At 38.4% G+C, this 13,441-nt stretch overlaps 4 protein-coding genes across 6 annotated transcripts; 3 read left to right on the forward strand and 1 right to left on the reverse strand.

Annotated features, from left to right (window-relative positions):
- Positions 1 to 607: 607 nt before the first annotated feature.
- Positions 608 to 2,729, forward strand: LOC113202522 (E3 ubiquitin-protein ligase TM129). The gene is made up of 5 exons (XM_026416783.2): positions 608 to 937; positions 1,026 to 1,515; positions 1,597 to 1,750; positions 1,826 to 1,968; positions 2,055 to 2,729. The coding sequence occupies exons 1-5, from the start codon at positions 733 to 735 to the stop codon at positions 2,167 to 2,169; spliced, it is 1,107 nt and encodes a 368-aa protein (XP_026272568.1). The 5' UTR covers positions 608 to 732; the 3' UTR covers positions 2,170 to 2,729.
- Positions 2,730 to 2,961: 232 nt separating this feature from the next.
- LOC113202520 (uncharacterized) lies at positions 2,962 to 7,961 on the reverse strand. 3 transcript variants are annotated; one of them, XM_026416782.2, is made up of 11 exons: positions 7,662 to 7,961; positions 7,091 to 7,353; positions 6,900 to 7,010; positions 6,742 to 6,822; positions 6,469 to 6,662; positions 6,134 to 6,350; positions 5,929 to 6,046; positions 5,576 to 5,797; positions 4,844 to 5,451; positions 4,071 to 4,776; positions 2,962 to 3,991 (listed from the first exon to the last, which is right to left on the reverse strand). In XM_026416782.2, the coding sequence occupies exons 1-11, from the start codon at positions 7,944 to 7,946 to the stop codon at positions 3,431 to 3,433; spliced, it is 3,366 nt and encodes a 1,121-aa protein (XP_026272567.2). In that variant the 5' UTR covers positions 7,947 to 7,961; the 3' UTR covers positions 2,962 to 3,430. The 3 variants fall into 3 exon arrangements, with proteins under 3 accessions (XP_026272567.2, XP_052126903.1, XP_052126905.1); XM_052270943.1 differs by having other exon boundaries at positions 5,914 to 6,046; XM_052270945.1 differs by lacking the exon at positions 7,662 to 7,961 and adding an exon at positions 7,544 to 7,657 and having other exon boundaries at positions 5,914 to 6,046.
- Positions 7,962 to 8,011: 50 nt separating this feature from the next.
- On the forward strand, positions 8,012 to 10,894 carry LOC113202535 (DNA repair protein XRCC1-like). The gene is made up of 9 exons (XM_026416798.2): positions 8,012 to 8,182; positions 8,270 to 8,467; positions 8,544 to 8,904; positions 9,009 to 9,104; positions 9,230 to 9,659; positions 9,741 to 9,854; positions 9,965 to 10,153; positions 10,239 to 10,559; positions 10,638 to 10,894. Exons 1-9 carry the CDS (start codon positions 8,132 to 8,134, stop codon positions 10,798 to 10,800), a joined length of 1,923 nt encoding a protein of 640 aa, XP_026272583.1. The 5' UTR covers positions 8,012 to 8,131; the 3' UTR covers positions 10,801 to 10,894.
- Positions 10,895 to 11,148: 254 nt separating this feature from the next.
- LOC113202536 (persulfide dioxygenase ETHE1, mitochondrial) lies at positions 11,149 to 13,206 on the forward strand. Its single transcript, XM_026416799.2, has 6 exons — positions 11,149 to 11,479; positions 11,631 to 11,775; positions 12,004 to 12,189; positions 12,272 to 12,454; positions 12,538 to 12,654; positions 12,742 to 13,206. Exons 1-6 carry the CDS (start codon positions 11,303 to 11,305, stop codon positions 12,789 to 12,791), a joined length of 858 nt encoding a protein of 285 aa, XP_026272584.1. The 5' UTR covers positions 11,149 to 11,302; the 3' UTR covers positions 12,792 to 13,206.
- The last annotated feature ends 235 nt before the right edge of the window (positions 13,207 to 13,441 follow it).

Raw genomic sequence — 13,441 nt, forward strand, 5'->3', positions numbered from 1 at the left:
ACACACACACACAAAATTAAAACAGGAATAATTAACTTGATGTCTTATTTAAAAAAACTATTTAGACGATTATTTTTATGTGGTAGGCGATTTGATAGGCGTAATATGCGGAGTGTTTATTTGCTTGAAATTAATGTATAAGCGATTAGGTAAAGTTGTGCCATCAGCCAGGTTCTGGTGGCGTATCTTTTACGATACACCGATCAGAGCCCCGCTACACCGATTTAGAGTCTACCGCCCCCAGCTCCCTGTGATTTGAGGCAAGTCCAGCACCAAAGAACTTTCGTTTCCTTTTTCCCAAAGAAAAAGAAAGACAACAGGGACCGTGCCACAGGAACTCGTAGCCTTCGTACTGTACAAAGAAGAAATAAAGATTAGAGTACAAAACCCACTTCAGTTGATGGTCCCTTTAACTAGACAAGGAAAAATGCGACGCTACTTAATTAATGTAAGATTATTAATGTGAATAAAGAAAATTGAGGAAAAACTGAACTTATCGTATGTGTTTTCTTGCCTAGAAATACACGCAAAATTTTCGCGAGCGTATTTTTTTTTTTTTTTTTTTGTAAATCCCATCCTAGTCCTTCCCCCTCCCCGCCCCTTTCCCTTCCAGAGTTGCTAACAGTTGCTGTCTGACTGAATGTCCGCCTCCCCCTCCCCTCTTCATCCCCTCACCCGGAGATTTTCGACGTATTCGGCCAGTGTCATATCCTGATTTGAAAACAACGCACAATGACAAGTCCTTGCGTGTACTTTTCGCTCTTTTACGTTGTGCTGACTCTGTGCATAATTTTCCCACCGCCTGAATTCAAATCAGCGGGGCTGACACTTGAAGTGATCTTCCAAAAATGGCTTGGAAGCGAAAACGAAATGTTCATTCAATACCACGTTAAACGGACATCAATGAACTTATTCCTTCACTCCATGGTCCCATTTGGTAAGAAACTTTGAGCTCCATCTTCTATATAGAAAGATAAATGCCTAGTTGCGAAATTCTAACCTCACTTTGTTGTTATTATTGCCAGGTTACATTCTGGGTTTGGAGTACGTGAGGGCTTACAGCTATGCAGACGTGGAACAACAGCTATTGCCAACATGGAGTTACTCATGGAAAGTCTATGTTGTGACCGCTACCCTCATCCCACTTACAGTGTGTGCCTTCTTTTTCTGGTGGTTCCCTAATCTGTGGAAAAACCACCCAGTTGCACGTAAACTGGCTCTCTATGCCAACCCAGGAGCCACTTGGTGGGCTGTAGCTTCAGATATCAACATTGAATTTAGAAGAATTAATAAAATTAGTATTCAGTCAAGCTCAGTAGTTCGGGTTGTGGCGACTGACAACTGGGTCATTAAAATATCGCCATATACTCTCGACGTAGCTCATCAATCTGACACAGCACTCATTCTCTCTAGTGCTGACGTTCACCCGTGGTCACCACATATAAATGATAATGTCCAATTTGTCAATATTGAGGTGAAACCTACTAGACAGAATGCTAGACCATTTAAAATAAGGTTTGTCAACATTTCATTTTTAAGGGAGCTTCTAAAGACTAAAGACTCATCAGTTATTTGACTGCTTTGTTTTGGTTCCAGACTGAATGCCTTAGATCTCAAGGATCTCCAGAATCGTATTACCCGCCCTATCACTATTTTAGGGAATGTCAGAGTACAAGGGTCTCTCACGGACCGATTTTTAGAGACATTTTCTGAAGAGGTGTCAAAAAACCCTGTCTACTCTACAACTGAGGTTTGATTTTTCTGTTAAAATTAGTTATTACCATCATTAAAAACAAATTGTTAATTACTGTATTTTTTTCCCCAGGAACTTGAATCATGCATAGGCTGTATGCAAGTTACAGCCAATGTCAAATTACGTAAAATGTGTGAGGAGCTACCTGCTCACCGGGACAGCTGCACAAATTGTTATTGTAGGCCCATGTGGTGCGTGGACTGCATGGCTAGATGGTAAGACAAACATGGAGTTAGAACAATTATTTTCTTTCACCACCCTACTAGAACATGATATTATTGTTTACTTACTGTGCTTCCAGGTTTGCCTCCAGACAAGAGAAGGAGCCAGCCACTTGGTTGTCCTCTAAGTGTTCCTGCCCATTATGCCGAGCACGTTTCTGTATTCTTGATGTATCTCCTGTTGTTCAAGAGTAATCTAGTTTGCCAATGTCAATGACTGCCCATAAGCTAAGGACATAATAAGTGTTGCTAACTTGTAATAGTATTAATTTTATTAAGATACAAAAAAATATAACGAGATGTTTACAAGGCCATGGTGGCAGCAAGCTTTCAAACTACTATATCATACTTAAGTAATAGAGCAGCAAATGCATAATACTGATAGTAATTCAGTCTTATGACTAATGGACACTGGCACTTGAATTTCCAAATTTGTTCTTGGAATGATTTCAGCAAGTTCTAAGCGATAGAGTATTGCATGTAACATTATAACATTATTTAAATGCAAATTTTTATAATCTTCAGAAATAACTGTAACCACCAAGCACAACTGTATATTTCACCTCTGGGGGAAACCCACGAGGTCTTCTGTGATGAAACATGTGATGATTCTTTGGATTGTACCTATTAAATAATCTAAGTAGCACAGGTTCACCTTACAATTTTTGTTCAAGTTATCAAAAAACAAAAAAAATAAGGAATTATTGACCTGTAAGAAAAATGAAATTCAAAAAATATAGATGATATTTATAGAATGAATTGAGTTTCATTTCTGAATTGTCACTAGCTAAGTTCATACTGCACTTTCTCTGTTGACAAATGGTTCACGCACGAAAAAATCAATCTGTTTAACCAATTTTAACAATGTTATGCAATGTAGAGTAACCCTGAAATTGGACAAGTGTTAACTTTTCATAGAACAGCACAAAAAAAGCATGAAACTAGAAGTGGCATGAATCTACCCATGATCAAGACCATAACACAGTACCTTTGACAAAGTACATATTTATTGGCAAAAAAAAGGGGGGGAAAAACAAACAAGGTCATAAGAACTCTCCTATCTACCCAAGTTAGATGAACAAAACAGAAAACTAACATGGTAAGGCAAAGATATACGAGAAGGTTGGATCCAATATGAAATAAGACAAAAAATTGTGTACTTCCCAATAGAAAGTCTTAAAACTTAGATATGGATGCTTTACCACTTACAAAATCATGGACTTACTTTACTATCTTAAACAAAAACAAGAACAGTTTTAGAGAGCAATAAAAAACTAAATGATATTTTCCCTATCAGTAAATAATAGAGGTTTAAGTTCTATTATAAAGGAACTTGATTATTGATAGAAGTGAAACTGAACACTTTCTTCAAACATACAAAATAGAAGAAAACCAACGATTAGTGATGCTTCAATGTCAAGATATGAAAATCATACAACTGTGAGGAAGTAATTTTTTAAGAATCAAGGTTTCTAGCTAATCGACCTCTTCCTTTACCAGATACTAAAGGAACATTTCCAGGTTCAACAAAACTTGCCATTCCATTGAAACTATTACCGTTTATCATACCAGGGATAGACGGTTTATTTTGATGGGTTTGCATTCCTGGCATGATGTTTGGATAACCAAGATGACCAGGAAATCCGTTGGAAAAGGCATTCATGGACCCTAGAGGGTCAGGAGGGACCATATTTTGAAATCCTGCCTGATTGCCTTGAAGCCCTAGCATGTTGTTTGGATAGTTATTTAGCAGCCCAGGCATAGGGGGTAATCCAGTTTGGGCACCAGGCATTGGGTTAGGCATCATAGGAAAGCCTGTAGGAAATCCATTTGGCAATCCAAGCATGTTTGCCTGCAGAGAATTTGGTAGACTGGGTGGCAGGAGATTGGGTAGCCCAGGAATGCCCCCAAGGTGACCAACAGGATATCCTGGCACATTTGCGCTTGGCAATCCGTTAACACCCCCCAGTGACGGATTGAGGGAGCCAGGAAAAGATATGTTATTTCCAGTTTGAATCTGAAAAATAAAATATAATAGATACAGTACTTATATCAATGATTAAGCCTCAAATATGTAGTTATTTTGTTCACTTTACCTGATTTTGAGCTCCACATTGTGATTGTTGTTGAGTCTTATTCACACCCGCCATATTCTGATCTGTGGGCAGAACTGGTGGTATGAATCCCATTGACTGCTGCATAAGCATCATCTGCATCTGCATCTGTATCTGGGCAGCCATGAGGTTTGCCATATCTTGTGCTTGTGGCATTTCAGGCAGCTTGTTGGGTGCCATGGAAGCTAATGGGTTCAGAGAGGGCAAAACTGGAGGTATTGATGGTTGCTGATACGGCGGCTGCACTTGCTGAGCTTGCTGGGCAGGTGAGGGGCTGACTTTGTTCTGAGGGAGTTCTTTGAGCATTGTTTGTTCAACAGTCTGAATTGGTGGTGGCTCTAATACTGCTCCAGCTGATAAATCTACTTGATCAGCTGGAGACCATGTGGGTGGCCTAGTACTACTTGGTTTACCAGGTATTTCACTGTGGATAACAAAGCTCGTGTGACGCCTGCCATTGACAGAAGGATCAGTGACTTGAGGTTTAGTTTCCATGCTTGTCTGAATTGATGGTTTCACAGATGACATCAGAGAAGGCATTGATGTTGGTAATCTGGATGGCCTAGAAATACTGCTGTGGGAAGAATCCTCAGCAGAAGTAGCTAATTCATTGTCATGGTTCTTGGTATTTAGTGAGGTAGTTCGCAAATACTGATTTTCCTCTGGATTAATACTTTCCCGCTCATACCTGAAACAATTCACGTCCTAAATACTTGTACATCAGAAATCTATTTATTTGAATGGAAAGTACTTACCTCAATTGTTTAGCTTCAGAAATTTTGTTTGTAATAGCAGCCTTGTCACTAATGTGGTCTGGTTTCAATCCAAGCTTCTGTACAGAATTGGTAGTCTGTGACATGGTCAGAGAGAAAGGCATTGGGCCATGGTTTATCCCACTTGAAGTCTTGCCATCATCAACTTTCTGAGCGTCATAGCATTTAACAGTGCTTTCCTCCCTTGCAGATGTAATTTTTTTGGAATCAAAACTTGTGTTCATTGGAGTTTTGCAATCCATTTCCTCATTTGTTTGATGGTTCATAAGCATTTTCTTAAATGCACTTATTTCAGAACTCTGTGGTAAACTGTCCAGATGTTTCTGTTCAGCAGAATTCCAAGAATCAGAATACTTTGTCTCTTTATTGCCAAGATCTGATGTTATGTTTTTCTTCTGGTCAGCATGGTCAGTGGTGGTGGTCAAGTAGATGAGGGGCTTGGGAGGTATCTGGGCACAATCAGCAGACTTGGATCTTACACTTGAGTTGGGTCTTTTAGTTTCCATTTTAGTATCACCCCAAGAACTGTCATCAGCATCAGCACATTGGTCTTGGGCGAGATTTTCTGAGATAACTCTTGCAGGTAGAGCCTAAAATTAGAGATAAATTGACAAGAACATATTTAATATGCAAAACCCAGTAGTACACCATAAGGTATATCCAGATAATATAAGATGAAATTATAAAATGTAAGATAAAAGATAAAATAATTACATTATTGATCTTTGCAGCAGCTTCTTCACTGCATTGTGTTTTTATCACTGTAGTCTGATAATTTTCTCTTGGCTTGGTAGGTATCTGGGTGTCAGCATACTTAGATCTTTGACTCAAGTTGGGACTTTTAGTTTCCATCTTTGTTTTACCCCAAGAACTGTTATCAGTATCAGCATATTGGTCTTGAGTGAGATTTCCTGACATAACTCTTGCAGGTAGAGCCTAAAATTAGAGAAAAATTGAAAAGGACATTAGATTTAGTATGCAAAACCCAGTAGTCCACCACAAGGGACAATGAGACAAGATAAACTTAAGATTGAAAAAAATAACATAAGTACATTATTGAGCTTTACAGCAGCTTGTTCACTGCTTTGTGTTTTTGTCACTGCAGTCTGATAATTTTCTTTGTCCTCACAATATGCAGCAATGGGCTTAATGGATTGAACTTGAACGGTGGGAACATCATTACTCCTGGGTGAAACAAACAAATGCTCTTTTGTAACAATGTCTTTTAAGAGTAGGTGCATGCCTTTTAAACTAAGGGAAACAATAACTCACTTGGGAAGAGTTAGTCCACTAGATGGATTCACAAAATGCATAATCCTTTCTTGTTCTTGTTTTGCTGTACGGATACTCTCTGCAATAGCCATGGCCATTGCTTCATCTTCATCACAATTAATGCCATATGCCACAATGGTATTACTTCGGACATCAGAAAAAAGAGTTGATCCACTTTTTTGTAACCATGGGTTATTAGCAGTTGATGGTGGGGGCCCTAAAAGTCCAGTATCATTAACAATAAATTGCAAGGAAAATAATAAAAACATAAATAAAAATGGGAAAGTTGATAAAATTATTCTTAGCATCTGACAAATGTACACATAAGGATATACCTGGAGTGAAAGGTAACCCATAAGATGGAACTCTTGGAGTAACTGGTCTGGGAGGGGGAGGATGATTTAACTGAATTGGCAGTTCATGACTTGGATTATTTTTGGCAACAAGCTTTCCATTTTCAAGGAAAACAACTTCAGACACAGACCTACTGCGCTTACGTTCTTTTGGCTTTTTCACTTTATTACACCCACTGTTCAATCAATAGAGAAACAAAAATAAATAAAAAAAATAGGAAAATAACAACACAAACATGAATGTAGCTGGCTTACCTGAAATATTCATCCTCTTTTTCATTGCGTTTGGGTTTCAAAGCGTGCAGGAAGCCACCATAATCTGTTTCTTTCTTTGGCCTAAATGTGCAATAAATCAAAAATTTGATGTGGATTGCATCTCAATGTTAAAATATTTAAAATGGCCATAGACTTACTTGACAACTTTCCAAGTCTCTTCTTGATTCTTCGACCATTCCATAGAATGTAATAATTCTAATGCCTTTTTCCTATCTTCAGAATCATCAGAAGAAACTGCATTACTCCTTCTAGAATGGGACAAAAATTAAATGGCTAGGTGAAAGGGAAAATTTTAAAAATAAAATGTTTAGCACATATTTGCACTGACTTTGCTGCTTCACGAAGTAATTCATTCACACGTTGATCATTATAGGACTTTAAAACTTCTTCATCTTCTTGAGAATCTTCACCTTTATCCGAAAATGAACAATTGTTGGCAACATAGGACATGAGAGGAAAATTGTCTACCTTCTTCTTGGGAGGTACTACAGCCCCCACTATTCCACCTGTCCTTAATGCGCTACCACCTCCATAGACTTTTTTGTTGACAGTTGATGATGCCATTTGAAGTTGATAGTTTGTTGAAACACTCTGCAAGGAACAAGCGAGGGAGAGACTGGTTACTGTATCAAATAACAACACTGATTTGGGGGTTATAGAGCCCTCTGCACCTGACGCCACTAACAAAATTTCCAGTCGACAATAATCGAGATGACATAAACACCTCCAAGATTTTTAATGAATCAAGCAACAAGGACTGTATAGAAGGCAAGATCCATACCAAAACTCAAGCCGTTCAAGTGAAATTCAAGGCATCCGATGCATGTGCCGCAGAGCAGCAGAACATGTAATATGAGCCGCCCCAACTAAGACTGCCAAGCACGACCGGTTCAACTCACCAACACACATAAAGAACAGCTGATTTCAAACACACGACTCTCTTCAGTGTCTTCAAATGGTAAACCAGCGACACTTTTCCATCCTACAATGGATATAACCAAAATGTAAACACAACCAAATTCACCACGAGCCTCGCGCGGGGAATGACGCTCTGCCCTGAAAGAGAATTGCCAACATGCCGAAAAGACAAGTTGGTTGTTGGACCCTTTGGGACTCCCCGAGGTAAAATATTTTGGTGATGAAACCACACACAGTAAAAGAATTAAAAAAAATAATACTTTCATGAGCGTAAAATTTTTATTTTACAATCATTCAAAAATATTTTTAATAGTTGGTGCCACTGAGATAAACAATCGTTTGTGTTCTGCTGCTTTTGTTGTTGTTATGATGATGGCGGGATGCAAGCATTGAGTTAGAGCTTCTAAACTGTACACATATTTCCAAATTATATTGTGCCTCTTTACACACGATGCCTCCCGTAAAATTCGAAAGGATTGTTAGCTGCAGTAGTGAAGATCCTGTAAGTTGTTATGCAAGGATGTTGTCTGTAGCTCATGTATGTGCATGAATGAATTGTACCATTCTAACCTACTCAAAACAAATTTAGGCCCACCCATCCAAAAACTTACTATTTGGGAGAGAATTCAATCGTAAATGGAAATGCAAGGAAGGGGGAGAAGAAAGTGCTACAGTCATCATTCAACTTTCTCAGCCCTACATTTTAACTGGCATTGATATTGGCAATGAAAGCTCCTCTTTCGTCGAAGTGTTAGTCAGCCGAACTAGTTCACCTGATGATTATCAGGTAAAAGTTTTCCTAACATTTGTGTGGATTTTAATTTATAAAGAGTATAAATTTAATTATCATTTGTATTCTACAGGTATTACTTGGTATGTCCTCCTTCATGACACCTATGGATGCCCGGAATGAAGGCAGTAACAGGAATCGAGTGCGAATGTTTACAACAGATAATTTATCAGATTCTGTAAGAACAGAAAAGTGGGATCGTATAAAGGTTGTTTGTACCCAGCCTTTCAATAAACATCTACAATATGGCCTTTCTTTTATTGTGTTGCACACTACTGAAGCAAAGCAAGATGTGAGATGTAATTCTCCCAGTAAGACTCTGGGACGTTTTGCTTTAAAAGGTGATGATGAAACTGATATTAGCATTGGAAGTTTTTTCTCAAGGCGCAAAGACCTACAAGCATCCCCTCCTCCATCTCCTGTTAATCTTAAAGGTCTGTCTATCTTGAAATAAAATACGTTTTTCTATACTATTTACCGGACATGTTATAATTAGTCTGTATTTTAAAATTATAACAATATCAATCTTTTTTTTCAGGAGCAGCTGCTGTCAGAGATGCATCATCCCCTGCTAATTTAGCAGAGCAAAAGAATAAAAAACGAAAAGGAAGTGATGACTCAACTGACTCTCAAAGTAAGATGATTTTGCAACTTGCACCTACTTATCCAGTAGACATTTAAGCTTCATATCTCCAAGTGATCAGCATTCCTTCAGTATTCGTTCTTAATTTTCTTTAAGTACCTTTTCCCTTTTCCCAGAAAAAAAACGTGGTAGACCTACGAGAAGTCCAGACACAAAGAATACAAATGGAAGTCCACTTTTAGCTGAACACAAGCAATTAAAATATGATGCAGACAAAAAAGACAAATGGGATGATAAAGGAAAAGCCAATTCTGACAGAGGTAGTACCCCAAGTAGTAAGAAGAAAAAGGCTACAACCCATACTGATACTGCAGGACCTTCAAGCTCAGCTGGAGATGTCTTATCCAAAGATCAATCTAATGTGAAGAAAACTGTAGATGCTAGTACGAATGTTACTTATAAACCGTTCAATAAGCTTTTTGAAGGTGTAGGCATTGTTATTAGTGGATATGAAAACCCTGGAAGATCTCAATTTAGAGACAGGGCTCTTGCAATGGGAGCAACATATAGTCAGAATTGGAATAACTCCACTAGTACTCACCTCATGTAAGTGCTGAATTCTTACTGTGAACTCTTTACTCGCTGTTTTTCTGTACCCTTCACAATTACTGTCAAATTTTTTCACAGATGTGCTTTTACAAGCACACCAAAGTACAGAGAAGTAAGAGGAAAGGCCATTATTGTAACTCGTGAATGGGTTGATGATTGTTTTCAAGAACGGAAGAAATTATCATGGAGAAGGTATTCATACATTACTTTGCATTACATTAGATTACATAACATTAATTGCTTTGTATTACCTTAATGTACTGTATGAACTACAACTAACCTTTTCCATCTATCTTGTCTAGATATGCATTAGACAAAAGTGAGCAAAAGGATGCAAACAGCTCACCAGAACCTGAGGTCTGGGAACTTATTCCGGACATGTGTCCTCAGAATAGTTCCCCTTTGCCTCCAGCTAGTCGTCGAAACAGTGTTGCTATTCAAGACACAAGAGTAGGTTCTGAGTCTGAAGATTCAGAAGATGAAATAGAAAGGTAATTTTTGGGACGGGAGATAATGTGTAGCTCATTATTTTCTTGATTTTCAAAAAACTTTTATTCTGTACCACTGTATTTTTAGAATTAAGGCAAAGAAAAAATTAAAAACAGAGAAACTTGAAATAGAAAAAAAACAAGTTACTAAGGAAAACAGTAAAAAGACATCAGAAGGAAAGAAGGACCAACAAAAACCAAAAGATGATCGGTACAACTGTAGTACTGACATTGACAGTGAGGAAGAAGCTGAAACTAGGCTGACTAAGTGGTCAGCTGAGAAAGACAAGAAAAAATATGATTTTCCTGTTCTGCCTGATTTCTTTCGCAGAAAAACATTTTACCTGTCTTCTGACCTATCTGAATCTGAGAAAAGCACTCTTAAGAGATACATAATAGCATATGCAGGGTGAGTACATTTTGTTTGACATACTATTTAATTGATTAATAGCAATATTTTAGAGCTGACAATATTCTCAATTTTCAGGGAGATTAAGACATATAAGAACAACTCAATCAGTTATGTAATAACCAATAATAAATCTGAAGTAGAGGCGGGATCAAGACATGTTTTTGTCACGCCAAAGTGGGTGTGGGAATGTAATGACCAACAAAGACTGGTATCTCCAATTTTGTATGGACCTAATTAACTTATTACTAAACATATGGAATATTGTTGAGTATAATTATGATTTTTTTTTACTCTCAAGTACAGAAATCATTAAATGAAGTTACACTAAATTATGTTTTACTTTTCTTATCATTGCTGATGGAAGGAAAGGAAGAAATCTTACGAAATCACATATCACATTCTCTCCTGTTCGTTTTTCCCGCGCTCGTTCCTCTCCCCTCACTGAACCCTGGCCACAACGGGGGGCGGCCGTACTTACAGCCATCATCAGAAGGCTACCGGAGGGAAGAAGGCGATACGATTACAAATTTTCATATCGATATGATAAACATGTTCTGCTAAATAATCTCAACCTGTTTGTTTTCACTCTCTAGTCTCACTGAGGCAATGTCATTTCTCCCAAAGCACCACTGAGCAAGAGAAACACCCACAGAACTCAACGTGGAGGTTTCACAACTTGTACAGAGATTCCAGTTCTGATTACATAAGCCCTGCTGCCTTATCATAACCCCACCACTAGAATGACTCACGCAATACAGAGTAATTTAGTGAAGCTAGGAGGCCACCTAGCTCGGGCAGCAGTGCTCAGCCAGAACCCCCGGATCAATAGATTCCAGCGATTCAATTGGGGACACGTCCGCCGGCTGACCACCATGTCATCTCAAATTCCCCTTTCATCTGACTTTCTATTCAGACAGGTAAGTGGTATTGAACCTTGATTCATTTATTTCTCTCTCTCCTAGTTGTCTATTACATTAAGTGAAAAATGGAACAGCTGAACTCCATTGTCTTAATCCTTTCATGTGTCTGCTTCCTCCTATTGATGGATTTACTTTTTGTTTTGTTTAGATGTTTGATCCAACAAGTTGCACGTACACTTATCTTCTGGCAGATACTGAAAGCAAGGAAGCAGTTCTCATTGATCCAGTGTTGGAACAGGTGGACCGTGATGCTGGTGTTGTGAGAGACTTGGGGCTTTCCCTGAAGTTTGTTAGTAAGTACTTCATGTATAAATTTCTTAATATTCTAAGCATTCTTCAAAAAATTATACTTTAATTATTAGGATCAACTCATTTATATGTAAAAAAAGAAATAAAAATAGAACAACATGGCTGGAAAAGAAATGAAAAGAAATATATCACTGCCATGTACAGATATGCTAGGTAGTTTACAAGGTCACTGACCACCACAGAGTTTTTTAATAGCAAAATTTCCCTTACAGTGAACACACACATGCATGCTGACCACATTACAGGGACAGGTCTCTTAAAAAAGAAAGTCCCTGGATGTAAGAGCTTAATATCTGAAGCTAGCGGAGCCATGGCTGATGTGCATGTTGAACCTGGTGAAGAGGTCAAATTTGGACAGCATAAATTAGAAGTGAGGTCAACACCTGGGCATACAAGTGGTAAGTATATTTTTATCCAATATTTTCTTTTCTTTTTCTTTTTTTCTTTTACCAACTTCAACTTATAGCCTGAATTTTCCAGGTTGTGTTACATATGTTTGCCATGAACAGGGTATAGCATTCACAGGAGATACCATATTGATAAGAGGATGTGGCCGCACTGATTTTCAGGAGGGAGACCCTGCAGTTTTATACAAATCAGTATATGAACAGATTTTCTCATTGCCAGATAATTTCAAGCTGTATCCGGCTCATGATTACAAGGGTAATAGGAATATTCATGATGCCCTCAGTGTTTCAAAAACTACATTTACTTTTATATATGATTAATGATGACTCCAAATTTAGGTTTGATGGTTACCACTGTTGAGGAGGAGAAGAAGTTAAATCCCAGGCTAACAAAATCTCTTGATCAGTTTATCGAGATCATGAATAATTTAAACTTACCGTACCCGAAAAAAATAGGTATGTATTTCTTGTGTCACTAATTTTAAAATTCACTTACAATAATTTTTAGGTAAAAATAATCTAAAGTATTTCTTTAACATGTAGATGTTGCTGTGCCTGCGAATCGTGTCTGCGGAATTCAAGATGACAATTGATTGTGGATTTGAGTAAACATCAGATATTGGTACATGCAGCATTATTATCTTGTGCATACTGTCAGATATCTCAGAGGTATCAGTAACTTGATATCTGAAAATCATATCAAAGAGGTACATGCTGGATGTCTGCTTTCAGATGTATTACAGATATGTAAGATCTATTGATTTTGTATAAAATTCACATACAAAAGCAAAGGTGCGAATACATTGTTAAAGATATGAGGACGATATTTTGGAAGAATAGAGTATATTACGGTGGCAGCACGGAGAAGACTCCCCTAAAGTACGAGGGCGGCATCCCCCTCCATTCCTCACAGTTGATGGGGAAAGCCGCTCAACGAATGAGGGGCCCTCTTGTTCTTCTGTTAAGTCTTCTCCGAGCTGACTCTACCGTAAAAATGTTGTAAGAGTATTAGTTTTACACATTAGTAAATTTTCCCGGAGCACCCTTTGTCGCCCACCCCCTCCCTGTGACAGTTTGCTGCGTAGCAGCGACCAACTCCATGAGGGAAGACCACACAGACTTGATGCCGATCAATGCCCGGGCCCCCGGATGAGAGGCACCCGTTCATTCCCAGACCAGCCTGGTTTCCACTGGTCTGGCTGACCGCTCGCGAGGTCGATCGGTGTTGGGTGTTTGGGGGGGG

The sequence above is a fragment of the Frankliniella occidentalis genome, unplaced genomic scaffold (assembly GCF_000697945.3).
Source record: "Frankliniella occidentalis isolate FOCC.00 unplaced genomic scaffold, Focc_3.1 Scaffold144, whole genome shotgun sequence".
NCBI lineage: Eukaryota > Metazoa > Arthropoda > Insecta > Thysanoptera > Thripidae > Frankliniella > Frankliniella occidentalis.

Bases quoted from the DNA above. Each gene is read 5' to 3' on its own strand.
- LOC113202535 (XM_026416798.2), top strand. From the start codon at position 8,132: ATGCCTCCCGTAAAATTCGAAAGGATTGTTAGCTGCAGTAGTGAAGAT. The intron at 8,183-8,269 runs GTAAGTTGTTAT...AAACAAATTTAG, and splicing joins GCTGCAGTAGTGAAGATCCT to GCCCACCCATCCAAAAACTT. The intron at 9,105-9,229 runs GTAAGATGATTT...CCCTTTTCCCAG, and splicing joins TGACTCAACTGACTCTCAAA to AAAAAAAACGTGGTAGACCT.
- LOC113202522 (XM_026416783.2), top strand. From the start codon at position 733: ATGACAAGTCCTTGCGTGTACTTTTCGCTCTTTTACGTTGTGCTGACT. The intron at 938-1,025 runs GTAAGAAACTTT...TATTATTGCCAG, and splicing joins TCACTCCATGGTCCCATTTG to GTTACATTCTGGGTTTGGAG. The intron at 1,516-1,596 runs GTTTGTCAACAT...TTTTGGTTCCAG, and splicing joins GCTAGACCATTTAAAATAAG to ACTGAATGCCTTAGATCTCA.
- LOC113202520 (XM_052270943.1), bottom strand. From the start codon at position 7,946: ATGAAAGTATTATTTTTTTTAATTCTTTTACTGTGTGTGGTTTCATCA. The intron at 7,354-7,661 runs GTGAGTTGAACC...TGTTCCTTGCAG, and splicing joins GCTGTTCTTTATGTGTGTTG to AGTGTTTCAACAAACTATCA. The intron at 5,452-5,575 runs GTAATTATTTTA...CTCTAATTTTAG, and splicing joins CTGCTGCAAAGATCAATAAT to GCTCTACCTGCAAGAGTTAT.
- LOC113202536 (XM_026416799.2), top strand. From the start codon at position 11,303: ATGACTCACGCAATACAGAGTAATTTAGTGAAGCTAGGAGGCCACCTA. The intron at 12,190-12,271 runs GTAAGTATATTT...TGAATTTTCCAG, and splicing joins AACACCTGGGCATACAAGTG to GTTGTGTTACATATGTTTGC. The intron at 12,455-12,537 runs GTAATAGGAATA...CTCCAAATTTAG, and splicing joins TCCGGCTCATGATTACAAGG to GTTTGATGGTTACCACTGTT.